General features: G+C 38.6%; 1 protein-coding gene across 2 annotated transcripts in view; it reads right to left on the bottom strand.

Moving 5' to 3' along the window:
* The window catches only part of LOC146307185 (rho guanine nucleotide exchange factor 4-like), a 199703-nt gene extending 174044 nt beyond the window's left edge, over nucleotides 1-25659 (bottom strand). Inside the window, exons 1-2 of one of the 2 annotated variants that reach the window (XM_084746808.1) lie at nucleotides 25290-25659; nucleotides 18222-18251 (exon numbers count right to left, since the gene is read on the bottom strand). In XM_084746808.1, the coding sequence (XP_084602934.1) occupies nucleotides 18222-18251; nucleotides 25290-25484 (225 nt within the window). In that variant the 5' untranslated portion in view covers nucleotides 25485-25659. The remainder of the gene's footprint in view (nucleotides 1-18221; nucleotides 18252-25289) is intronic. The other variant, XM_084746810.1, reaches the window with a different exon arrangement.
* Between the last annotated feature and the right edge of the window lie 1141 nt (nucleotides 25660-26800).

The raw sequence follows: 26800 nt of genomic DNA, 5'->3' as shown, positions 1-26800 counted from the left end.
TGGAAGTATGTGGTATATTTGGAAAGAAAGAGCCACACAGGTCAGTGTTCTCTTCAAGGATATTTAAGCATGTGGACAGGAGGAGCTCAGCTATGTCCACCTACTATGAGGGTGACTGCACTTGTTGTCAGTTAAAAATGTTCATGTTCATGTTATTTTGTTCACACAGATGGATGATGATAATGGTGTATAAATAGGCAAACATGGTCACTGTAGTTGTCATTTACTAATAAGCTCATAAACAGCGTGGTTCACTTGTCTAGGCCAGATGACTGTAGCTCCTGGAACAACAGCCTGGTGACCTCTGAACTGACACAACCTGGGCAAGGGTTCAATTTCAAACAGATACTTCCATGTCATAAAAATTGGCAGGACTTCCTGCTGTGCATCATCTTCACATAGACGCCTAACTACTGTCCAGTCACAAAATGTTCAAATTCATCCCAATTTGTCTTATTATAGAGCTTGTTACAGTTTGTTGAATTTGAAACCTGCAACACATTTCAAAAATGTTGGGACAGGGGCAACTTAAGAGTGGGGAAGTTGTGGAATACTAAGAAAAAGCTCCTGTTTGGAACATTCCACAGGTAAACAGGTTAACTGGTGACAGGTGACAGCATCATGATCAGGTATGACACGGGCATCTTCAGCAGACTCATCCACAAGCAAGGATGGGGCGAGGTGTGTGCCAGTGGTCCAACAGTTAAAAGTTCCCATGAAGTCAATCAATATTTAAGTGTTTTTAAGCTACTGGGAAAGAATTTCACTTACAAAACTTCAACAATTAGTTGATCAAAGTTTTGGAACACAGTAGTAAACAATTAGGGTTGGGTACCGAACTTAGTACTTTTAAGGGTAACAGCTGAATTACATCGGTACTACTGAGTATCAGTTCACATTGAATCAATCTGTGCCATTTTCAATACCTGGGAGTGCATTTGGGTGAGAGAGTTTGTCAGAGTATAGATAAGAGATGAAAGAGAGAGAGTGAACTAACAGCAGCTTGTTCAAGTCACAGAGTGGAAAGCCATCACATGTGTGGTTGAATGTTGCAAAACCTGACACAGACAATACTCACTGCAGTATCTGTAATAGGGGTGGGGGAAATTTCCGATTCTTAGATGCATCACGATTCGGACATGGACGAATCTGAATCGATTCACAAACGTACAAATTTCGATTATTTAAATCTGTTAATTAAAGTAGTACATAAGGTTCTAAATAATGCGGAACTAAGAAGCGCAGTACTCCTTCTAATTTAAAAGCAGACGTGTGGAAACACTTTGGCTTCTACAATGTCGACGGCAGAAGCGAACTGGACAAGAGCCACTTTATATGTAAGCTGTGTCGTGCCTGGAATGAGCGTGGACCCTCTCGCACGCGGGAAGGACCCCATCTTTCCTGTTAAAAGTCATTGTAGCTCACCCATTATTCTGATCATTTCATTTCTCTCTCTCTTAACAATCAATTTAAAGAGTAATCCAGTCAGATCAAATGAAAATGCATTAAAAGGAATAAAATGAATTTCTTAATGAACTGATATACTGATCTACTTGATCCATAGGGAAAACATAGATAAGGAGATATCCTGTGCCATTTGAAATAAATATAAACTGCAGACTGAAACTGTTCAAAAGACTTTAAAAGTGTCATAATCAACTGGAAGTGCTAGTCGCCATTAGGGATGCAACGATTATAGATTTTGGCTGTACGATTATAGTCTGAGGAATAATCACGGTTTCACGATTATCACGATTATTATGCATTAATTAATTTCACAACACTACTAATGAACTAATGTATCAAATCACATGAACATTCTTTAGATATTTTAATGTGTTATTTACTGCTGTCAGAAATAACACAGTAATCAAATAATACAGTACAAAATAATAAATAAAGATAAACAAAAAGTCTGTCTCTTTCTTTGGAATTAAATAAAAGTGACCTCTGCTCTGTAAACATGCATGTCAGTATTTCCTTTTTGAGCAAAACAAATGGAGGCTGCAGGACGTCTGTCTGCACGGCTCTTTTGATCAAAAACATCACAACATTATGGTGGGAAAATATTTGAAATAAAGTATTTTAAGTATTATTATTAATATAAGACTAAGATTAACTTTACTGATCCCCCAGGGGAAAATGTTACTCATGTGGGTAATAAACTTAAGTGTTATTGTCATCAACTGTCATCCATGTCTGTTTTAATTAATTTTTAATCATCTATTTTCAATAATTAATCTAATTTTACATGTGGCCTGATTAAATCCTGTCTGTTATTGTTTTTTGTTTGTTTGAAGTTTTATAATAATAATAATAATAATAATAATAATAATAATATATTAATAATAATAATAATAATGGATTACATTTATATAGCGCTTTATCACAGACAAGCACTTCACCAAGTTTCAGTAAAAATAATAGAAATAAATTGAAAACATTGCTTATTCTGTATTAATAATAACTGAAATATAATAAATTAGATCCCAGGTAGAGTGCTGGAAGTCTACAGGCTCCTGATGTTATGTTAGTGTTTTACACCTGGTATATTAACCCACAATGCCTCGAGTTTACTCAACACAGACAGGAAGAAGCAACCTGTAATGTTAAATGGTCACTGACTGAAGTCAAGTGACACGTTTATATTTAACTCCCTACCAACTCAGTGTTTCATTAAGTAACTTGCCATTAACGTAATTTAACTCATTTATTACATGTTACCTTTTCTTTGGCGTGTAAAGCTGAGTGGTGATCCCGCAAATGCTGCATCAAGTTTGACCCGGTCGTTGTAGCGGAGCCTTTGGGATTAATTAACTGTGACGTTTTAAAGCGTGGTTAATAGTAAAATCGGTTAATCGTTGCATCCCTAGTCGCCATCCACAGTATGATACCAGTGATTTTTTTAAAGTGAGATTATCCGCTGGAAACAGTGTTAACTTTTGTAATTAAAAGGCCCATCCTAAATTACCATGGCCCACCCAAAATTAAAATCCTGGCGCCGTGCTGCCATCCATCCATCCATCCATCCATCCATCCATCCATCAATTCACTCACCAAGTTCGCTCTTGTACAGCCATGTGGAGTATCTACAGTCTGATAGCCATGCTGGATCAAAGTCAGACTGACGGTGGTGACCCGTCTGCAGCTTTTTACTGTGTGCTTCGGTGGGAGGGCTGAACAGGTGTGTTTGGGTCTAGTCGTGGCGACGTTAACAGGGGCAGGAGATTAACAAGCGCTGTGGTCGGGGCTGGGAGAGATGCTCTCATTTTGGCTAACACTGGCCGCAGAGCTACCTGTGCTTCCTGCCTCGCCACGTATGGTTTGTTTAAAAAATGACGATATTTTTGCGCACAGTTGGGGAACCTCTGGTCGTCCATTTACAATTTTTGTTTGTTTGTTGTTTTTTTTACCGTAACTGTTGGAAACTGTCTGTCCTCCGCTCTCTGAGTGTGGGTGGGTGTGTCTGTACCAGTTCATGGGTGTGTGCTGTGAGAGAGGAGCGAGGGGGAAGACCCGCCCGTCACCGAGGAGAGGAGAAATGCATTGTAATACGATAGCTACGCATTCGACTCTGAAATCGCACAAATTAGAGTTAGCTTTTTATTTGATAAAAAGAACACATGTTATAGGCCGTTTTAAAATAAAAATTAAATAATGGAATTAAAAAAAAACAGCAAACACAGCAAACGTGAGAAGCCATGTAACTTGACTAGTTTAATAAAATATAATGGAAATGAATTCAACTCTTGTTTCTTATTACAAATGCACTGTTTTTAAAAATTGCAAGTGATGAATGCTTATTCAGTGAGACAAAAAGAAATGTGTGTTGTGGAAAAAGTACATCGATATACATAAATTAAAGATGCATCAATAATCGTTTTATAATTGAATCGTAGCCCCTGAATCATAATCGTAATCGAATCGGCAGGTGCCCAAAGATTCCCACCCCTAATCTGTAATGTGAAATGCAAAGCGGATGAGGGCAACACATCTAACAAGCACAAAATACAGTGTAACTAAAAGCCAAAGAGTGCACAATCTTCATCGTCTAAAAGTCCCCTACTGCAGCTGCTGCTAATGTTGCATCCCTGCAGCCGGCACCAAACTTATCCCTTCACAGACAATGAAACTTAAAGTGAGGCAACTTTATCATCATCTTTAGGTGATTAATTGCTTGTGGATTAAGTTGTTGAAGATAACTCGGCTGTTTACTGTGATAACTGTCTTGGTTGGCTTAGGGAGGGCTTACTAACCCTACTCAACATTCAGCCACTGGCTGTGTCTGAAACTTACCAACATGTTGTTTAGTCCACCACAACAGTGTGTGAGATTTATAAGCATGTCTAAAACTTTAGTATGAAACCAGTGTTAGTAAACTGCAGACTGTTCACAGGGAAATATTACAGTGTGCAAGCACAGCAGTACTAACCATGTGAACAACGTAACAGGAAGAATATCGCATGTTTCCTCTGTGATACAAACAGCTTTGCCCTCATGACAGACTGACAGGCTGCAGGTTGTAGAGACAGAATTGAGACAGGAGAGGGAGAGATTTTAGTTAGTGTGGTGTGTAAAATGGTCTAAATAAATAACAAAATATTCAAAATAAATAATAATGTCAAAATTAAGATGCCTGAACTGATAATTAGTGTATACTTTAAAGGAGCAATAAGGTTTATCATAAAGACAACAGTGTGGAAGCACTGATGGGTCCTTCTGTTGGTCAATACAGCTGCTCCCTTTGATACTACAAGTGTTTTGTGTTTATTCGTCAGCGTGCTCTTGAGTGTTCTTTGATTCCGTTCTTACATACGAACAAATCCCACATAAGAAAACTTTGGTGAATGCCAGAATCTTCATTAAGTAAGTGGGTTTTAAGAAGAAATTTCATATTAAGAATGGTTGGTGAATGAGGCCCAATGATGCTTTACAAGTACATGTGATGAATTTGTGGAATGGGGACTATAAATAACACACAGCTGAGTCTAATGGTCGGCATAATGTCCAATTGCTATTCTTTATGATTATTAAGGGTGTTTCTAGGTCCATTTATGGCTTTTACTGTGGGAGTAGAAATGAAGCATCCACAATGATTGAGATTTACAGAGCAGAAATAAGCGTATGTGTGGCTTTATAAATCTGACAAAAAGACTTTGTATGCATAACTTCTTCTTTGTGTTGTGTTGTGTTGTCATAATAAACAATCATGAATCAAATCCAGTCTATAAACCATCCTCCAGTGGTTAGGAAGTCACAGGTCAACAAAAGGAGACTGGGAACATGCAGCACAAAGCTGAGACACTGGAAGTCAAATGAGAAGACTACAGAGTCTCTCAGAGCCATAGATGCAATGAGGGAGCATGGGAAATGGGACAGTCGAGTGTTTCCTCGCCATCCATTCCCCTCAGCTTGGCTGGATGTGAAAAGAGACAAATTCCTGAGTATCTCTCTTGTGTCAACTTTGCAACTGTGTGTTAAAGCCTGGACGGCAGCCCGACACCCCATCACCCCACCAACCCCACTCCAGCCCTAAGCCTCTGAGAGGAATGTGACGGCCTTGCCTCTAGACGCTGATTTACTGATGACTGTGCGTGTGTGTGTGCACAGAGTTCTCACACTACTACAAACACGAAGGAGGGGGAGGAGGGGTCACAGAGCCGCGTGTCTGCTCACATTTTGATACTGTTTGTCCAAAGGAGAGAAGAAAGGAAAGAGGGAGGAAAATAAATGGTCAGAGATATTAGACTGACACCACGGGTTTCAATACAGCTCCTCCAGATATTCAAGTGGGAGTCCTCTATGTCTTTGTTTACTGCAGAAGGATTTCACAGGAAATACCCAGAGGACACATTTTGCCACAAGCATGTCTACATCCCTGCATGGCACTGGCCCGTTGCATGTGCAATAAGTAACTAAGAATCTGACCAAACATTGTTTTTATAGTGTTAGGTACAGACACCGCTATAATGCTGAACTATAATCGGGCCTGAAATGTTGAGCCCAAAAAGGCCCAAGCCTGACAAAATTATGTCCAAATCTAACCCGAACCCTAACCCTCATTAGCATATTTCACCCAAAACATTTTTCTTAACAAGCTTCCTTCTATGTACCAAACAGTAGGAGCTGGCAGTGACAGTGACAATACATGCTGGGAATTTGAATTAGCAAAGACAAAAATAATAATAATTAATGGAAAAAAAGAATACTACAAGCACTACTCTATAGGGTATACTGTACCACTACTACCACTAATAAAAATAATGATAACAACAATAATAATAATACAGCCCAAACCCAAAGTAAGCCCATGAAATATGCAAGAAATATGTCCCAACCTGACCCAAACTCATGTGGCCCCATCGGGTCCCGGCACAGATCTCAAGCTCCATTCAAGGCATCCTCAGTTTAGCTAGTGAATGTGACAAAGCATTCTGAATTCACTACAGCTGACAATATGTTTCGCCATAGAAGCAGCAGTTGAGACCAAAGATGGGACCAAGTCATTGCTTCACAAGTTACAAGTAAGTCTCAAGTCTTTGCACTCAAGTCCAAAGTTCTATACTTTGAGTTTCATGTCCTAAACAAGTCATAATGTGCCATTTTAAGAACAGAACCTCAACTTACTGCTATTTGTGCAACTTCAAATGTTGAACAAAGTTGGAGGTTGTTGTGTCTCCATCTGTAATTTTCATCCTGTACATTTTGCATACTATAATTAGTTTTTGCTGACTCGGGCTAGGGTTTTCATAGGCGATTAATCAGTTTCTGGTCTTAAAATGTCAGACAATGGTGAAAAATGTCTGTTTTACTCATAACCCAAAGACATGCAGTTTACTGTCAGAGAGGAGCAAATAAAACCAGAAAATATTCACACTTAAGCAACTCAAAGTAGAGAAATTTGACTTCAATTCTTTAAAAAAAACTTACTCAAACTGATTAATCGATTATAAAGATAGGTGGGGATTAATTGGTACTCAATTAATAATTGATTAATCAATTAATTGTTGCAGATCATAGATTTTGTATGTGAACTAAATTATCTTTGGTGTAATTTTTTTCAACTGGAGCTCAGTAACATAACATTAGTTCTTCATGGTTCTCTCCTGCAATTTGATTGGATGCTGTCTGATTGGTTCAAATGAAGTGGTTCTAGGGAATTAAGTCTCAACTTGTGAAAATAATTAGCATTAATATTAGCTGATTCAGGAAATGAAGAGAATTGATTTGTGGATACACACTTTATAAATGACAGACTTTTTCATCTTCAGGCTTGTCACGTCAAAAGGCTCAAGTCCAAGTGAGGTCACTAATCACAGGTGTCCAAGTCATGTGACTCAAGTTTGCACTAGGGGGATAGGGTATCATACTCAGTACCTTTAAGGTATCAACTGAAACAACTCAGCACCAAGTAGTACTGAAACTTCTCTAGTCAAAAGATACCTGCAGTCAATCCTGTTCATGCCCAGGTCTAGAAAAAATGGCTATTTATATGGATTTGCTCACAGCCAATCCCAGCAAGTATTCTTCATAAAGAAAAATATTTGAAAAAAGGTATCAAATGAAGTACTCCATTGGTATCTGTGTCACATTTACTCCTAGTAGTATATGAAGCCATCCACCATGACAAACTGAGGGGAAAAAAACAGGATTTCTCAAAAACAGTTAAAGTAACTTCAGTTAAATTATCTTTAACTTTTTCATGCGTTTCTTTCCACTGAGAAATTCATTACAAGAAGCTCTTTAAACGGCAGTTTACAGTAGTGAAAAAGTACTTCTTGAACAAGCAGATCATTCACTACCCCACTGAGGTAGAATCCAGGTCTAGTGGGTCCAACTGTAGGACAGGCTTTTACTTTAATTACTTGATGCTAAAAAATACCAAGGAGCCCACAGGAAGCAGTCTAAAGTTCAGAGCCGTACACTCCTGTGACTGTAGCAGAATAAGAAGCACAGCAGAACATGTGTTTCATCGTCAGGACTTGTCAGAGCTCAGTTGGACATCAGAGGGTATGTACGACCCAATGAAGCTCCGGTCAGACAAAGACAAAACACAACAAATCAAATGCAGTGGAACTAATGAGGCTGCTCATTACATAACAAACTCCTACTGTTGTCACATAAAAAGAGTCTGTGGAGCTGAACTCCTCTTCCTGTTCCCTCACAGCTTTTCTCACGTTCACACACAGACAGACAGTCTCACCTGTGCCATGGCAGAGCCGGACAAACATCGTGTGGTGACTTGTGCTGGCCGACGCAGACGAGCAGAAACACAACTTTCTCCTTCCTCATACAAGTATCTGTCTCTCCACAGCAGCCTGGACTCGTGCAGTCCAACCACACGAGAGAAGCCCACGAGAGGGAGGAGAGGGAGGGGAGGAGGGGAGGAGGGCCGGAGGGAGGGAGTGCTGCTCACCAACCCAGGCTATTTGTAAAGCTGTGGTTTTAATTCTGGCTAGCACTTTACATGAGGGACGTGGTGATGCATTACAAGCAGGTTCTAATCCCATCACGAACATAGCGGAACATTTCTTGCATTGGAACCATCAGACAACAGACTTGGGCTAGGTATTCTCCAGTCAAATGATATCTGTGTTCAATCATTTTGGTACCCAGATCTAGAAGATAATGATACATTTTTTTGCTTTGCTCACAGCCAATCATAGCAAATGTTCTTCATTAAAAACAATCTTCAGAAAAAGGGGTATCAAATCAAGTACTCCACTGGTACTGGTATCACTTTAAGGGTACTGGTGACGTAATTTTTTTTGAACAATTCCTAACCCTACAACAGAAAATAATGCTATCCCAATGTTCTTGTATCGTTTACACTGAAGTTCTAATAATCCCCAAATTTTAGACATGTACTTTTTAAGTCCTGAACTTTGCAAAAAAGAACCCAGATTTTAACATACAAAGTACAATTGATGGTATAACATTTTTGAAATTAATAGCACCATCATACCCTAGAATTCTGAAAGGACCAGACAGCTACCAGAGATTTTGTTAACCAATACAAAATCATTTCTCTTGCAAACATTATTTTAATTAAATATAACAGCCAGCTTGAATCCTTAAGTGTCAGGGTTAGATGACCCAATGGAAGCACTTGAGCAGCAGCAGGTCTCCACAAGGCTGTTTTCTACGACAGTAGCTCTGATTCTTGAAACAGTTCTGTTCACAATCCTTGAGACGTTGATGCTATCTAGCAAACCCTCCCATATTTTCACCTGTTGTGAGTGGAACCATCATAATCATGGAAGTCATGCACAATGCACAACAACCTGTAGAATATGACATGCCAACTTGGGTTTCCAAGGAAAATGTGCTATTTTCTGAGTTCTGAACAATTCATTATTTGGTGTAAATGCTGCAAAAATTTTAAAGTTGGATGCGTAAATCAGCATGGGGCTGGTTCCATGTTAGTGGAAAAGGCTTAACAGTTAGTTTGATGTCAGCAGAGGTAAACTAAAACTGTTTTTTTTTAACAATTAGATTAGCCAGAATTTGTGACTACTCAAAGATGCACTGGTTTATTCTGATGTAGAGGTGGTCAGTGAAGATTTCCAGATGCTTTGTGAAACTACGGAACTGTAAATGCACTTCATGTAGCAAGGTGTGGATCTTAAATCCCAGCCAAAAAGGCCTGTGATGGTTAGTACTTTTTTTTCTTTACAGGTGGAGTTAACCAATACATTTAACTCATACCAAAGAAACAGAATAGGTTGATTGCTGGTACCTCCCAAAACAACAAATATGACCTCTGCAGGCAAACAGGACCTTAAGTATGTCAAGTTAAGTATGTGGTTAATGTTGTTAAATGACAGGCATTTAGTTACATTTAGGCATTCTAACCTGCTTGGCTTGGTTTAAGAAACGATGGTGTGGGATAAAATAAGTACTAAAGCTATGTGACTTAAACTCAAACAATGACTTGGTTTCACATAGGACACAAATACGAGTCTCCTGGGTCAAAGTCCTGGGTTTGATGCATTTATCCAGCCGACCTCCTCCCTACATGGACTTTCTTGCTCTTGACACTTCTCAAGTTATAATTACTATGGCCACTAGAAGTCATCACAACATAAATATGGGCCATAATAAGATGCTCGTACAGACAACCTATACATCTGGTGAGGATGGGCAGTGCTGAACTCTGTATTCTGGGGCTGACAGGGTTCAGTGTTTTGTATTGTTTTTTACTTGTCCAGTCACACAAGCAGGTCAGATTTCCACTTGCCCAAAGTCAATTTTTACTTGCCCCATACAAATTATTTTATTCATTAGCAGTTATCAAATAACAACAAAGACATACATTTATTGTCATATTTAATCTGCAAGGCTGCAACATCTATAAAATGTCAAAAAATAGTGAAAAATCGTATCCATCCCAGTCCATCCCAGTTTTTTAAAGCCCATGATGTCTTTGGATTTTAGACTGACAAAGCCAGACATCTTAAGATATTCAGTTTGCAATTATAATAAATGGAGAAAAGACAGAAATCTCTATTTGAGAAGATGAAAACAGCATATTCTGCCATTTTTGCATGAAAAATTACTTAATGATTAATCGATTAAATAGTTCCATAGTTTAAGTCTTTTACCACCTGCCCAGTCAGGCAAGTGAGTTGCCAGATTTACTTGCCCAACATGACATTTTACTTGCTGTGGGCAAGCAGACAACCCTTATTACTGAGCCTTAGCTGACTATATAAATCTGAAAATCTTAAGAATATGTGAACTTTCTTTTATTAAATTAACTGGCGAGAATCAAGACATTCCAGATGACGTCCAGTGTACTGTTACAAAACTAAGTTATACAAATTAATATTGGGTCGCAATTGTTTGCACCACAAAAATACTGGCCACACTGGCCACCTGCATGATGTGAAACACAGTTGATCCTCTTAAAAAAGTCCCACACTGGCCCTGACACTGATAATATGCTGTAATGTGCTGTGGATACACACAGACCCACGCTGTGCTCCTTCATGCTGGCCTATTAAAACGACCCACAGAGAAGGTGGCAGTTAGCACTTGGCACCAGTGTCGCCCTGGCAGCTCTAAATGCCCAAAGCCCTTTGAGATGCCTTCAAACACAAATGCACTGACTATAGCCCTGTGAGCGCCTGCCACTGAAAAAAAAGACATACAGTCACCAGGAGAAAATGGCCCGTCTGTGCTGACTTCTGGATCAGATGCACAGTTGCTAGGTTGGAGGTTTTTCCTGACCAAACATTTTGAACTTGAAGCACTCTCAGTTTAAAGGAAAGAAAAATAATAACTGTGTTGAAAACACACCCAGGCCATTTTTTACTGGATTTAACACATTTCATTACATCTGATGAAGGATGCAGGAAAAATAAAACAGTATGCTTCACACTGTAAGGTAGATTGATACTACAAGAGTTTAAGAGCAGTCTCAGTCTGGTTTTTGGTTTATAGATTAGTGCTGGATTTCACTTTACCAAATGTTTGTCATTCAGCACAGGTCCAAATAATCAGACTCAGCCATTTGTCTCTCCTTCAGCACTGCAGAGTAGTACAGATGTGTTTTGCTGGCTACATCAGCAAATGTTATGATTGTGTTATATGGCTGACTACAGTACGGACATCTCCAAATCAGAAGCCCTGAGTTAACGTTGAAGTCCACACAAAACTTGAAGCGTGAACTGACTCATACACTCAGGCAATTTGGATGAATACAGGAAGTGCAGGTATGCACTCTGTAGAGCCACTAGCAGTACAAAGAAACATCACAGGAACAAAGTTGAGCCTGCATCTGTCCCAGATGAATTGAACACCTTCTATGCATGCTTTGGGAACAACTTCCCTGCTTTTTCCTCAGGTAAAAAAGGCCCCGGACCCCTGCCCACTTGTAATATCCACGGCAGATGTGTGTAGATCCTTCAGATGGATTAATCCACGCAAGGCACCTGGACCTGAAGGCATCCCAGGCCGTGCTTTCAAGGTGTGTGTAGATCAGCTGACCACCAAATTCTCAACCATGACTCTCAACACTGGTGCTGCAATGACATATTGCTGCCATACTGTTTGTTATTAATATTTCTTTGGACAGTTATTTACAGCACTTGGGGGTGCTTGCTTGCTGCAGGTCAAGGCAGCAAGAGACTAGAAACTCCTGTGTCCTGTGAGGTAAAACTATGTTTTTTCAAAGGAGTCTCAGTGGCTGTGAAGAAAGCATATGCCAGCTTCAGTTCCATGTTGGAAAAGGCTGTCTAACAGCAAAGTAACAAAATGGCAAGAATATAGTGGCAAAAATATTTTAAGTACAGTGTACATATAAACCTATATTGATTTCTACAGGACAAAATTGTGTTTTTGTCAAAGATGTAGGGCTGTCTATTGGCAAGAACCTGGTGATATGATACGTATCACCATTGAAATATATTGTGATACTGTAAGCAAGGTGATATATTGCTATTTTTTAAATCTAATTATGAATAATAATTAATGAGGGGAAACTGTCACAGTATAAAGGAAACACCACAAAATGCATAACAGACTTAACAAAATGTACTTTTTATGCAATGAGAGAAAAGGCAAGACAGATAGGAACACCGGCATTTTGAGGTTGTGAGTTTAAACACAACACAGAATTAACCACGGTCACAATTCTTTGCACATATCAAAATATCCTGTAGTGTTTTGAGAATCAATACAGTATCACAAAACATAACATCGTAATACTCAGTATTTTCTTACACCCCAGTCTGGAGTGATATACTAGCTTCAGCTCAGGTTAGGGCTGAACGATTTATCATTTTCTGATCGAAATTGCAATTTCAGACAATGCGTTCACGTGATGGCCAAAGCTGCGGTTTTTTGCAGTGCTCCTGAGGGCTGTACTATGAAGCAAGCTCAACACAGCTAGGCTTTCTTTGTATGATCTGGATCGACAAAGCCTAAAACCGCAATTAGAGATAACGGGTATCACGACGGTGGTTATCAACTCACTTTCTTAATCCAGGCTTTCGTCTTCAGACTCAGTGCGCGCTCACATAAAAGGGCGTTTGTTGCGTCATTTCACTCTTCTTCCACATGAAATGAAGTGATCGCGAGCCACTTACTTAAGTCAAAATCAAGTTGTTATAATTACGAGCTGTGGAAAATATACAAAATACATTACGGCAAAAAACAACATTGTTGCTGCAAATAAAGCAGGAGAAGAAGAATGATGTCAGAAAATGACTGATGGACTAAATGCAGTCTTAATGCTGCCGTTTATTCTAACATGAAAACTGCACATTAAACAATAAAACTCCATACAGCAGATTTAAACATGATGAAATCTGTCTGACACTGTCCTATGATGACAGAGACGTGGACATCACTGAAGTTTTTGACCAAACCAACGTAAAATGAGTGTAACTAATTTAAGATTGTCTGTGATAAATGATGATGAATTTTCTAATCAGTGATCTGAGCTGCAAAATCACCGAGACAAAACAGATAACAGTAAAAAGTATTCAAAGTGTCTGTAGTTGCTTCATCACTATTTTACTGTGTGGATTATATACCATGTAAATTTAAAGTGTTAATATGATCAAACGGGAAAAATGACTCTGCATCACCAAATGGAGGTTACCATCATGACAGCACGATGCATACAGTTTGTGCCGCTGTTTCATTTTTACATTATATGGATTCGTTCGGTGATATTACGAACATACAGCTCAGCAGCTTTTCATTTTTAATGTCTTTCCTCAGTTTAAAAGCTCATAAACAACCTTGTTAGGACAATTATAAGTTAAAGAACGGCGCGTTTTACAGACGATTTAATCTGAAACTCTTAACATAACCTGCTGCCGACCAGGTTATGAGTTTAGCATAAATTACCACGGTGATCTAGCAGGTTAAAAGAGAGCCACTTTTGTGACACTGAAAACCCTGGATTTAGACTCAACATAGCTCGCTAACACATTAATCTCGCTTCGTAGTTACACTCCTCTGACGTGCATCATAACCAACAATGCAGCGCACGTCATATGGAACTTAATGAATGGACCAGACCTGTGTGTGTGTGTGTGTGTGTGTGTGTGTGTTTGTTTGTTTATTAATTTATTTATTTATTTATACGGATTTAATGTGATGATGTGTGCGAATTGTCTTCAGTATAGTCAGTAGTTTTTCTCTTAATGTTGCCCTCACAAATACCTAGTTTGAATAATTAATAATGATTGTAAATGTTACTATACATTGTGAATATTGCACTGAAGCTTGATTTGAAGAAAAAATTGTGAATCGAATTGAAATTGCAATATCTGCCAGAAAAATCGCAATTAGATCTTTTCCTAAAATCGTTCAGCCCTAGCTCAGGTGGTGCTTCTCAATGTCATAAAGATTAAGTGCACATGGTGCAAACATCAGAGTAACTGTTCTTCTGTGGTTCTGTGGGAAAAAAAGCAGCCCTGTGTGACAGTAGTTCTGGATTTCAAAATAAAGGTCTGGGTTTCAAAATAAAGGATCTGAAAGTAAAAAGTAAAACTGCAGAGTATTTAACATTAAAAATGAATAAAATGTTTTTTTTAACTGATAACAAACATATATGCAAAAGCTGCACCCCAAACATTTTTGGAGCAGGTTTGGATGGGATTGGAGGAATGCTAGGACACACAAACTGCTCTCCAATTATATTAGTAAGAAAACATTAGAGATGTGAGCACTAATTTAAAGGTCTGAATCCAGAGTTTTTATTCCTTTTAACATTAATACACAACAGTATTATGGTATTCCTGTATTACTGCTGAGATTCTTGATTTTGGTACCAGTCAGAAACTAGGAAGCCCAACAGCTGCAGCAGCAGCAGAAGCAGCAGGTCTAGACAGCTCTCACAGTTCTATTACTGCTGTGTGCTGCGGTTTGTGAGCTCCACAGTGAACCAGACTTAACTCCTTGTAGTTCTGTAAATTATAGAGAGGGCATCTGATCGTATTTCCTTACACTGTCCTCAAAGTGAGGAGTGGAGTTTGGTTTTTGACACAATAAGATCCAATCCATTGGGAATCCACTGGGAATCCACCATGCGGACCACTGACAGGCAGATGAGCTGGGATATTCAGGTTCAAGTGGGGGTCACAATACTGGGAGCGACTTCACTCCCTTGTACTGCAGCATAGAGGTGCCCAAACAACACAGCTTGCAAGGGATTTTAAAGGCTTATGCAGTCAATTCCACTTGACTCTACTCCTGTGATATGAAACAGTTGGTGTCCTCGGTTGTTCTTGAAGAGTTAAGTCACAGTGCAGAACAATTATGTCCTCTTGTGACGCATGGTACCATAACTAACACCAAAGAGTTACAAAGTACCACAACAACAAAAGAAGCCTCTGGTGCCATATGGTTTCAACTACTCAGCCGGTAGGAGTCATGTGAGCCTTTGAAATTCATATAAAAAGCGCATTAGCAGTGATCCAGAAAACATCAAAAGCAGGTAAAAGGTGAACAGAGGCTCTAATAAAGCCTCAAAGTCTAGCTCAGTCCTCTCAAACTGTGTAGTGGTTAGTTTTAGCATCTGCTGTCAATGTGTGCAGCTCTTCATCCTGACTGCTCATAGACTGATGGTGTAGAGTCTGAGAGAGACACACCTGTTACACATGATTTCTTCACTTCCCTCAGTCTTATTTTACAATCAGGCCTTTTAAAATTTTTTAATAAATTCTTAAAAGAAGTTGCAGTGTTAATTTTCTGTTTTGAGGTGTTGGAGCAGGCAGACAGACAGACAGACAGACAGACAAGCACAGCTTGTCTTCGCAGTGTAAATGTGTCTGAATTCAACAAATGATCAGGTGTTCAGCGGTGGAAACAGAAATATTCAGACTTCTAGAAGATATTTTGTGTCCGTTTTCATTTTCATCAGCTGTGAATGGAATCTGTTAAACATGAGAACGTGTCTCTGTATTGATCTCTTCTTTCATCCAACCCGTCTGCTGGTTTTGTCCTGCACATGCACACATGTAAAAAGAACCTGGCTGTGCACATGGCAGAGAATTTGTGTTCTAAAGGAGGAATCTATCAAGGGAAATCAGGTTTTTCTTGTTTAGCTTACATTACCTTTGAGAACTCACCTTCCTGGTGAAAGCCGCTGTCATCTGAATGTAATTTACATGAACATTACAAATACTGAAATTATTTTCATTATTAATTAATCTGTTGATTATTTTCTTGATTAATCGATCAGTTGTATGATCTATAAAATGTCAGAAAACAGTGAAAAATGTCAATTAGTTTTTCCCAAAGCCATCCTCAAATGTCTTGTTTTGTCCACAGAGGAGAAAAGAAACCATGAATATGAATAACACAAAACAATTCTAAAAATAGTTGACAATTGATTTAATTGTCAATTAATAATTGATTATCCAATCATGGCAGCTGTATAACAGATCCATGCTTTTCAGACATCAAACCTGTGCACAGAGGTTTATATTGCTATGAGACAGAATTTTACAAAAGTTATCATGCTCACAATCATTTATCCTCCACAGTGACAACAGTAGAATTAAGCCTACGAAGTATGTGCACTTGCACAATTCTGACAGCCAAGTTCAACTGTGCCAACAAAGCAGTTAGTTAAAATGAGTTTCCAGTCACAACTGTCCTGGGAAGATGTCTGAAGGTTAGTCTGGAGATGGTATTACAGGAAAGGTCTTGTTTACTTCAGAGCATGAATTAGTAGGAAGATTTTCATGTCTGCACAAGTTGTATGTGATAACATGAGCTTGTATTAAAAGGTTAAACAGGTGAAGATGGAGAGAGCTTTAACCTTTGGCACAATTCATGCCAATTATCACGCCTTTTATTATTGAGGTATTGGTAATAAACAAAGAAGTGACTACATTCACTGCAGTCACTCGTACTCATCAGTGGAAGTAATAAAAAGTCTTTGTAAATACAGCTGTAATTATCTCAAATCAAGTTGACTGACAGCAGTATTTCAGCTTCCAAATTCAGTTTTTCAGTATTTGTATTCAAAGAGACATTTTTCATGGCCAAAGGCACCAAACAAGCTTCAGCTTGTCATTATTCTATCCAAACATAGAAACCATTACATCCAGCACGTCTGCCACAAGCCAGAACAGACAGCAGAGACTGGATTTTCACACATGTTCAACTGACATCCTGACACTTCATTTACAAGATACCGAATGCCAACCAGCTTTCTCTCTGGCCACCAACACAGATACTCACATAGTGACTGTAGCACAAGCCACATATTTTAGTTTAAAACTACAAGATGGATCTTTAATATTGTATTGCATTTGGAGCTGCCTGTGGAAAAAGGTGGTAGTGTTTCCACCTAATAACCACAAAATATAACATCAAAAATAGAACTCTGTAAAGAAAAATCTTTCCTGCTCCATTTTAATTGGCTAATGCACCAGTCACTGTAACTTTGTTGGGGGAAAATGTAAACACAGACATTAAGGATAACTATATAGAATATCTTTGTGCAGGTGGTCTTGTCAGCTTATGTAGGTCATACAGAGTAGTCATTCCCAAAGACTGGGTCAGTACCCACTGGTGGATCACAGGAGATTTTATTTGGGTCCCCAATTACATAAAAGCCTATGGAAGAAATCCTGCAAATTGAACATTTATATCTGCAGTAAACCTTTTAATAAAGCTTTTAAAATGTGTTTTTTTTACTGATGAGATGAAAAAACTAAAGCCTGTAAATTCCATCTAAATGCATTTATTTTGTCTAATTTATGAGGGAGGATAAAATTTCCTTTATTGTTTTCCTAAGATTGCCTGTTAACTCAGCATAATGAATTTATTTCTTATAAATTCAGTTATAACGTGTATATTTTTCTATAACACGTCACGATACTACATAGTGATGTAAAATGGTAATAAAAATGGTCAGGAACCTTAATTTACGCAATAAAATATAAACTCCTTCCAAGATTTATTAATAAGGCCTGTTGTGAATTGGGTCGCTGTGATTTGTCATTTTTTAAAAGTGGGTCCCCAGGAAAAAAGTTTAGGAAACCCCTTGTCATAGGTTTAAGAGAGAAGACCTCCAGTTGGCTGCGGTCAGCCCTGCTACCATGCTGGACCACCACAGTGTGTATCAGTGCAGTATCTCTCACTGTGATGGAATGAAACCATTTGCTCCCATCTGAGCAGAACCAGCAGGACAGTTTTCAACAAGAAAAGAACACGTGAAGAACACGCTTAAGTTTCTGTTGACTTCTTACCTGTAGAGAAGCAATCTGGCTTCTGAGTTTCTGTGGAGGAAAAAAAAAAACAACAACAATGATTAAAACAGATTTTTCATGATTAATTGATTGACTGACAATGAAATTTGAAATTTGTCTTGTTTCATAGCAGCTCCATTTGCAACATCACAGATAACAAACATTAGGACAAGAAACATTTAACATGACATTACAATCACAAAAATTGAGACAAGAGACAAACAACACATTACATTTAACAATATAAACACAGAAGATGACTTTCAAGGCCCTTCAACATACATCTGATCAGGGATTAAGCTCCAAATTGAACTTTAAGACTGACTGGTACACAAAAGAGTTTCACAGGACATGACTGGGATTAGAAAAAATGTTTACATGCACACAATATTCGGTTTTTGTGCCATTATTATGAAAAAGACCACATTCCTACTAAGCTGTTTACATGGCTAATGAAAATGTTGAAATGTGAAAAATATTCCTGTTTACATGCAGCTGTGCATACTATGATTACAGACACTTCTTTCAGTCAAAATATTAGTTTTTCAATGTTTTCAGCATTTTACCAGTGGTGGACGTGACTGTGCAAACACGGCCTCCCTCTTTCATTTCATTTCGTTGCAATATAATAAATAAATATGTTGATATCAAATATTTAAAATAATGTGTAATAATGTATTTCTCCCTCCAACCATAAATTTGAGATTTTCTTCTGTGCATGCATCTCTACTCCTGCCTTGCAAACTGCTGGCTAGTTAGTTTGTTTACTGTACAGAGGGGAAGTGGTTGTGTGTCACAAACTGCTGTAAAACTGAGACACATACTGATGCATGTAAACATAGCCACTGTAGTTAGCCAATCTTAATATTTAATACTAATAATTTTAATAATGGTAGTCTGATTTATAGAGTTTATCCAAAGGTTGGTCTACAATCTTTGAGTAGATTTTCATTTGGTGGAGCATATATGGCTGCATGATATTTTGAAAGATATAAGATTCACGATTTCATGATGATGTGACATTTGTTGGAGTCTGTAGCAAACAAACATGTTCTCTTACATCTGGAGGACAAGATCTGTAGGTCAAGACGTCTCTGCAGCTCTACATCATTTCATCACAATGTTTATCACTCACTTTCCTTGATCAAAATTCTGCATGCAGCTTCTGTAGTCTGGATATTGCAGTTGATCATATTGCAATTTCAATCATATTGATGATTGATTAAGTGAAACCCTAATACATTTTCCAGATTAAGCTTTTCAGGAATACTCGACTGATGTTTTGAATATCAAATGCTGTATTCTGATTGGATTCACAGCAGTTACAGTGAATTCCAGTGGTGACCTACTTTCACAGCAAATAAAAAACAAAACATCCATAAAACTTCTAAACCACTTCACCAGCATACTCCACGTCTCCTCTGTCCATTTATGTGCTCAGTATGTTTCTCACATTTTTTGTCAAAATATGTCTATAAAGACACCACCTCTTTGGGGTGGGTTAGGGTGAGTCTGCATCTGTCTCTCAAAACAGTCCTACAACTCATTAAACCAAACTGACGACAGCTGCTGTCCCACTTGGAGAAGCAAGGTAGGGGTGGGGCTTAACTTTCAAAACACAGGTTTTAACAGGAGTATTCCTTTAAGTAAGTCACTTTGCAGCCCCTTGAAAACATCATAACAAACGCCAGCCTCAGTTTGAAGTTTCAAATAAGCTGAGTGGTGTTCTTACAGACTGCATATAAACCCCTGCACTTCTTTAAGATGCAGCCACTGTAGCATGTGTTCCCTCTGTGGTGCTTTGATGCGTATAGAAAACAGGATTCCACATAAAGAAGACTTGCAGCCCCTTGACAAAATCAAATTAACACAAGACTACATGATGTGTAACAGTGAGGGTGGTCACGGGCAATAAATGGCTCCAATAATACAGTTTTACTAGGCCCCGTCTTTATGAGTCATCACTTCAAGCTACTGCTTCTTAAGCCATGCTGATGTGATAAAAAGAACAGAAAAAGAGCAAGGAGACAGTCAATACCAGAACCACTTGGAAAAATGTCAGCACTGAAAACCATATCAAGATCCCTGGGAAATGCAATACAAAAGTGTACTAGAGAGAGGTCTAATCTAATCTAAAAACTCATTCAGATTAAATCAAGATAATAATGAGGCCACACACCGCCTCCCTCTGATTTTAGACCACACAGTAGAACTTGAACCTGTATTTTTTTTTTTTTTTTTTTTGGTGCTTTGAGCACCACAAATCGAGTGCAATCTAGTCCCATCATACTGGAGAGAAGGCAGACAGAGAGGTGTCCCTTTAAACACAGGTAAACCCATTAAAATAGGCAATTGACTCCTTTCATATTGCCAATAAAGGACAGTGCCTTTGCCTTTCAGGTTTTTGTTTTCCTGATGTGTCATGCATTGGAAAGCCTAGACCCAACCTGTGTATGTGCAGGAGAGCAGAGAAAAAGAGATTTTTAAAGTGTTTGTGTATTCAGCTCTCAGGACTTGTGTTGCTTTTAAGTGAATCTCTGTAGTTTGAAGTTTAGTTTCTCTCCTGTGTCGCTGTTTGTACTTTCAGGCTTTATTTTACTGTTTCATGCTAGCTTTCAGCTGAAAATCCAACATTTCCTGATTTTGCTGCTTCAAATAAAAGCTTTTAAGTAAGACAATATTCTGGCACTTTCTTTGATGCATAGTGGCACCTTTGTTAATCTACAAGGTGATAAATAAGAAGATGACCTCAGATTACCTCAATCTAACCAAGACTGAAAGATCTTTCTTCATTCACTCTAAACCTTCATCTGAAATATCAATGAAGACAAGTGTTCACACTGCACGTCTGCAGATATGCGTGAACTGAGGCTTGGAACAGTGTGCAGAGGTGGATCAGTCTGGCTGGATGTGAGCCACTACACCTTTGTAGCCACTGAGCAAAGTTGAGCCTGCAGGCAGATTCAAGACATGACTTTGCTTGTCCCTGCAGTCAGCAAAGATGAGAACATGAGCCAAGTCCATGGACATTTTTCACCTTGTGGATCAACCCTCTTCCTGACACGCCCTCGTCTTGTTAAGCTGGCTAATGGTTTTGTCAAGTCAATGTGCACTGATTCATGATAGCTTTCAGCACTGACGAAAGTGCCATGAAAACAGAATCCTAAAAACATCCTGTCATCCCACAATTTGTCCACATCAAGGAGATAAAGTGTGATGAGTCAGATGACAAGTAAACATTGATTTATTTTTAGAGATCACAGAACACAAAGGTTTGGAACCACGGCTGTACACCCTTCCTCCACCTCCACTGCTATCTGTAACATCTCTTCCTCCCGCGTGTTCACTGAAGGTGGCCATTGAATATATGAAAATCAGTAGGAGAAAATGGCTGCATGTGTAAATAATTTGGAAACGGGAATAAGGATTCAGTTACACCACAGCAGTACTGGGTCAATGAAAGCATTGTGGAAATTTGATTGCGAAAATTGTACCTTACAAACTAGTCTTCACACCACGAATATTACTGAGCCACAGAAAAACCAAAACTTTTTTTTTTCACTTGTGTACACAAGTTTATGTAGATATAATAACCTGTTAACAGAAAATAATTTGTGTGCAGTATGAGCTTTGTGCATACAAGAGACTGTAATTATTTGGGTGCATTATTTGATAATAATCTGTGCACACAAATAAATAAATAAATAAATAATATTTTTACAAGGACGTTTTTCTTCTGCATTGTCAGAAAGTGGTTGCTCATGGCGAAAAATGTTGGTTCTCTGTAATTAATATTACAATGACACCTGGTCTATATGAAATGTGCCCTACAAATAATGTGCTATAAAAAATAAAACTCACACTTCAATAAATGGAAAACCAATTAGAACTATTTTTGAACCTTTGGACTCAGTACCAGAAATACTAGTCATTTAAACTATTTATCAATATTTTACTCATGCAAAATGACAGTTAAGTGTTGCTTACAAGGTGTTATGCAGCAACCCACCACTAGTCGAGGCTGTGGATCCTCAACAGCAGCCCCTCTCACCCAGTGTGTATGCCCTAATGGCCCACACAAACCTAGCTAAGTGGGACAGATGACAGCTCGTAAAACCAGCACAGTCTGGCAGTGTTTTAATCTAGAGAATGAAAATAGGGTTGAATGTAGACTGTGACAGAATAAACTGATATATATTCACTCAACTGGAGCAACACGTGACCACATTCAGCACAGACACAGACATTAACCTGTGAGCAGAACAGCTGCTGCTCCTAGCGCTGCTAGCATTAGTCAAACTGTGTAGCAGGTTGGCAGCTAACTTCAGCTTCAGGTAAATGATGTTGTTAACTAGTCTAGTCGACTAGTCTAGATTAAAATTTACTCTTAGTTGACAGGGAAATTAGTCACCAGGACCATCCCTATTGGACTCACTGTAGCCTCACTGACACATTCTAAACACTAAGTTTCATTACACTCTAGTAGACTGTACCATCATCACATTATTGGTTTAATTTGGCCTCTAAAACTGGTTTGTCATTAGGCTCACCGGCTCTAAACAGGTTTCTCCACTGAAAAGAACACGTCAGCTATAGTCATTTCAGGTGTAAACATAATCATTTTATCTGAACATGCTGAACATGCTGCTCCACATTGGTCTGTTCCTGGTCAACTATTCCAAACAAAAAGATTTAAGCAGCTAATCTTTCTCTTGCTCTAATTTTCATTAGTGCTCATGGAATTTAAACAGATTATTTTTGGCTTGTGGGTGGACCACTGTGGTATGCAAAGTACCTCCAGAAGTTTATGTAAATTTGTTTTAGATGTTCCCAAAACCTACCACAAACTCAAAACACCCAATACCACTGTGCAAAATTATTTTAACCCTGTGTGGCATGATGTGTTGTGTTCCTGTTTACAACCTAGCAACAGTGGAAAACAAACAAATCAGGTCTAACAGATTACCTTCATTTTGTACAATGTCAACTTGTCCTTCCTGTTAATTTTCTATAATATTATAAAGTGCAGACCAATATGCTATTTTCTCTGTAAATGTTAAATGTATCAGCTTTTTCATCAGAATGATGTTAAGTTTTTAGTAAAATCTGTTAAAGTTGCCAGAAACTATTTCTGATTACAAAATCCTCCACAACCTTGTTAATTTTAATATCCTTATTGATATGTGTCAGGATTAAAGGCATTTTGTGTTGAATCCATCAAGAAACAGTTTATGTATCAAATGGCCACACAAGAATGTTTAACAAATTTTAAGTGGAATGTAGCAGTGCAGTGTGTGTACAGTTTAGGCTGTTTGTCTGTGAATAAATGCTACAACAAGCCAAGTTCCTGGGTCTTGTTTGCTGATGAAGGGGGTTGAAAGGGGCTCACTTAAGGTGCACTGATCTTTAAGGTGGACCAGCTATTCTCTTTAAGGATAAGTTGCTCCTCTAAGTTTTGTGTAGCAGTTTTTTCCTTGGTCTAACAACACCAAGGTGGTGTTCTTTTCCAGGGCAGCCATGATGGTCCAGAGCTTCTGTGCTAACAGTGTAAACACCAACACTCCCACAGTGCTCTATACCTCTAGCTACACAGCTAACTGAGTTAACTGAGCTAACTAGCTAACAACAGATACAGTTAGCAGCAGTCAGCTGTTACAGTAGTGATATGGTGCCCCCTGTTTGTCTCCAATACAAATTCAATAGGTGGACAGTTCTTGTATATTGCAATTATTTATGTTTTCATACCAAATAGCTTAGCTACAAGTACAGCTATAACTGCCTACTGGGCACAGGCCCAGGGGCCCAAAGTGTCAGGGCCCCCCAACAAAATGTCACTCAAAGAAAACAGAAACAACTACAAAGAAACACAGCACAACTACAAGAAGCAAGTAGCTACAGAGACCACAAGGAGACCAAAACAACTACAGCAAGAAACAAAGTAACCAATATAAAATCACTACAAAGAGACACAAAACTACAGATACAGTACAAAGAGACAAAGACTGATCACAGACGAGGTCAAAACAACTACAAAAAGAGGCAAAACAGCCACAAAATATGTGTCCTGCTCCAAGGAGAGATGTTAGGGCCTTTCACATGTCTGTGCCCAGGGACCCCATTGTCTCATAAACCGTACATGTCAAATGGTCCAAAGCTGAGCTTAAGACACTGGATATTATGGCTGTAATTAATTTGATGGCATTACTAAGATTTTTTAGAGTTATTTAAACAACAATTAATTGATTAATAGATTATTAATCACCAATAATTCTGATAACAAATTAATTGCTGTGAGTCATTTTTAAGATAAAAAAAAAAGTCACAATTTTCTGATTTCAGCTTCTTAAATGTGAAGATTTTCACAGCGAACTGAACATTTTTGAGTTGTGAAGAAAAATACATTTGAGGACATTTGGGATTTTGGAACCAGTGACTGACATTTTTCACCATTTTCATACATTTAATAGACCAAACAACTAATCAATTAATCAATAAATTAATTGACAATGAAAATAATGGCAGCTGTATATTCATTTTAACATAGCAGTACGCAAAACTTCATTTATCATCCAAAATTTAAACAAAAGACTGTAACCACTCCATTTGTTAGTCTTACAGTCACAGGACAATAACACAACAGCATATGATCATACAGCCTCCCACCAGTGACAGTCTATAATCAATACTAGGCCAACAGAATCATTACCAAACCCCTCTAAAATATAGATGTCTGCTGATTCAACTAATCACAAATACATTTTAGTTACTAAAAGTGCAGTTGAAAATTAAGTCAGTCTGTTTGAAATTTGACATCAAGTCTAGTCTACTTTATAAAGCAGTAAACCCACATCATTCTAACAAAATGTCACATGAGGTTAATCCCTACATGTGTGACTGAAGGCGGCTCTGATCATTTATTGAGCTCTATGGTGGACTAAATATGTCCAGTTCAACGGGACATGCTCATGATTCTGTGCAGGTCTTGTATAAAGTCTGTGTTAATACCAATAATAACCACCTTGTCTCACAGTGCTGAGAATGTCCCAGCCTGTCTCACTACAGACTCACCTGGTACCACCTGAGCAGGGCCCAGCAGAGCAGGTAAGCGGCCAGGCTAAACTTGGCGGTCCGGTATCTGTCCGGGACACCGGGCAGGTAGAGGAGCGGCTCCTGCTCGGAGCTGCCCCCGCTGCTCGGCTCCTCTGTGCGGGCAGAGCCGCAGCTCTCCGCGGCTGAGTCTCTGCTTCTCTCCGGCCTGTCCATGTCTGTCCCCTCGCTGCTGTGAGGCTGTCTGCGGCTCACAAAGTTCACAGCTCACCTACAAGTTCCTCACAGTCGTGTTGGAGAACCCCGTGGAACTCTGAAGACCGTCTCCATAGTGTCCGTCCTGTCCCTGGAGACACTTGTCCTCTGCTCACTGACGCTGTTGATGCCAGCTGAGAACTACATAGAGCGCGCGCACGTCCAACATTCAACTAAGCCGCAACTTTGAGCCCGGAACACGCAGTGTAAACACACTTCATTTTTCAAATTAAAAGTCTGCCCTTCAAGTCAAAGCTCAGGATCTGCTGCTCTGCTGTCATTTGGTCTCCAACACACCACAGTGTCAGGACAGACTTACAGCGCCCCCTGATGGTAAACTCATTTAACATAATGTTTCTCAAACTTAACACCGGGTACCACCTCAAAAAATATTGAGATCTCCAAGTAAAACAATTATGACCAACATTAAGAGCATAGACCAACCATATTCAGCTATGGACACTTTAGAAAACTTGTCTAATATTTGATGTTTTTTTAATTGAATTGTTTGTAGTATTATGACAGTATTATGTGTAAATTTCTTAATTTCATTTTCAGATATTTATGGCATTCCTCCATATACCACAAGAAAGAGTTTATATACCACAGTTTGAGAATCGAGGACTGAACACATTCATGAACGGCATGTCCCTCTTACTTTTTCAACTGAGCAAACTGTTATATTTTTATTGGGGTACGGGTAACTAAAACTATTGCAGTTTAAAACAGGCCTGTAATAAACCCTGACTTATCATCTGTATGATCACTTTAGAGGCTGCAGTTTGTGGACAGGTGGAAATATATTGTTACACTGATTTTTTTGTCCATCCAATTTACCATGAGAATAGCTATGTATATATTAATATACATCTCTGGAAAAAGTGAAGAGACCACAGCAAAATGATCTTTTCCTCTGGTTTTATTGTTTATAGATATGTGTTTGACTGAAATGAACATTTTTGTTTTAATATATTCAACATTCCTCCAAATATCCAAATAAAATATTGTCACTGAGGACATTTATTGACAGAAAATGCCAACTGACCAAGATAACAAAAATTATACAGTGTTTTCCGGCCTCACACAATGCAAAGAAAACAATTTCATGTTCATTGTTAAACAACAAAATACTAATGTTCTAACTCAGGACAAGTTCATAGTCAACATTTGGTGGAATAGCCCTTATTTTGAATCACAGCTTTTATGCATCTTAGCATGCTTTCCACCAGTCTTTCACACTGTTGTTGGGTGACTTTATGCCATTCCTGGCACAAAAA

This window comes from Lutjanus erythropterus, chromosome 21 (assembly GCF_056507025.1).
Source record: "Lutjanus erythropterus isolate fLutEry1 chromosome 21, fLutEry1.hap2, whole genome shotgun sequence".
In the NCBI taxonomy this organism is placed as follows: Eukaryota; Metazoa; Chordata; class Actinopteri; order Lutjaniformes; family Lutjanidae; genus Lutjanus; species Lutjanus erythropterus.
The sequence above is the reverse complement of the archived record's forward strand: the minus strand, read 5'-3'. Positions and strand labels throughout refer to the sequence as shown.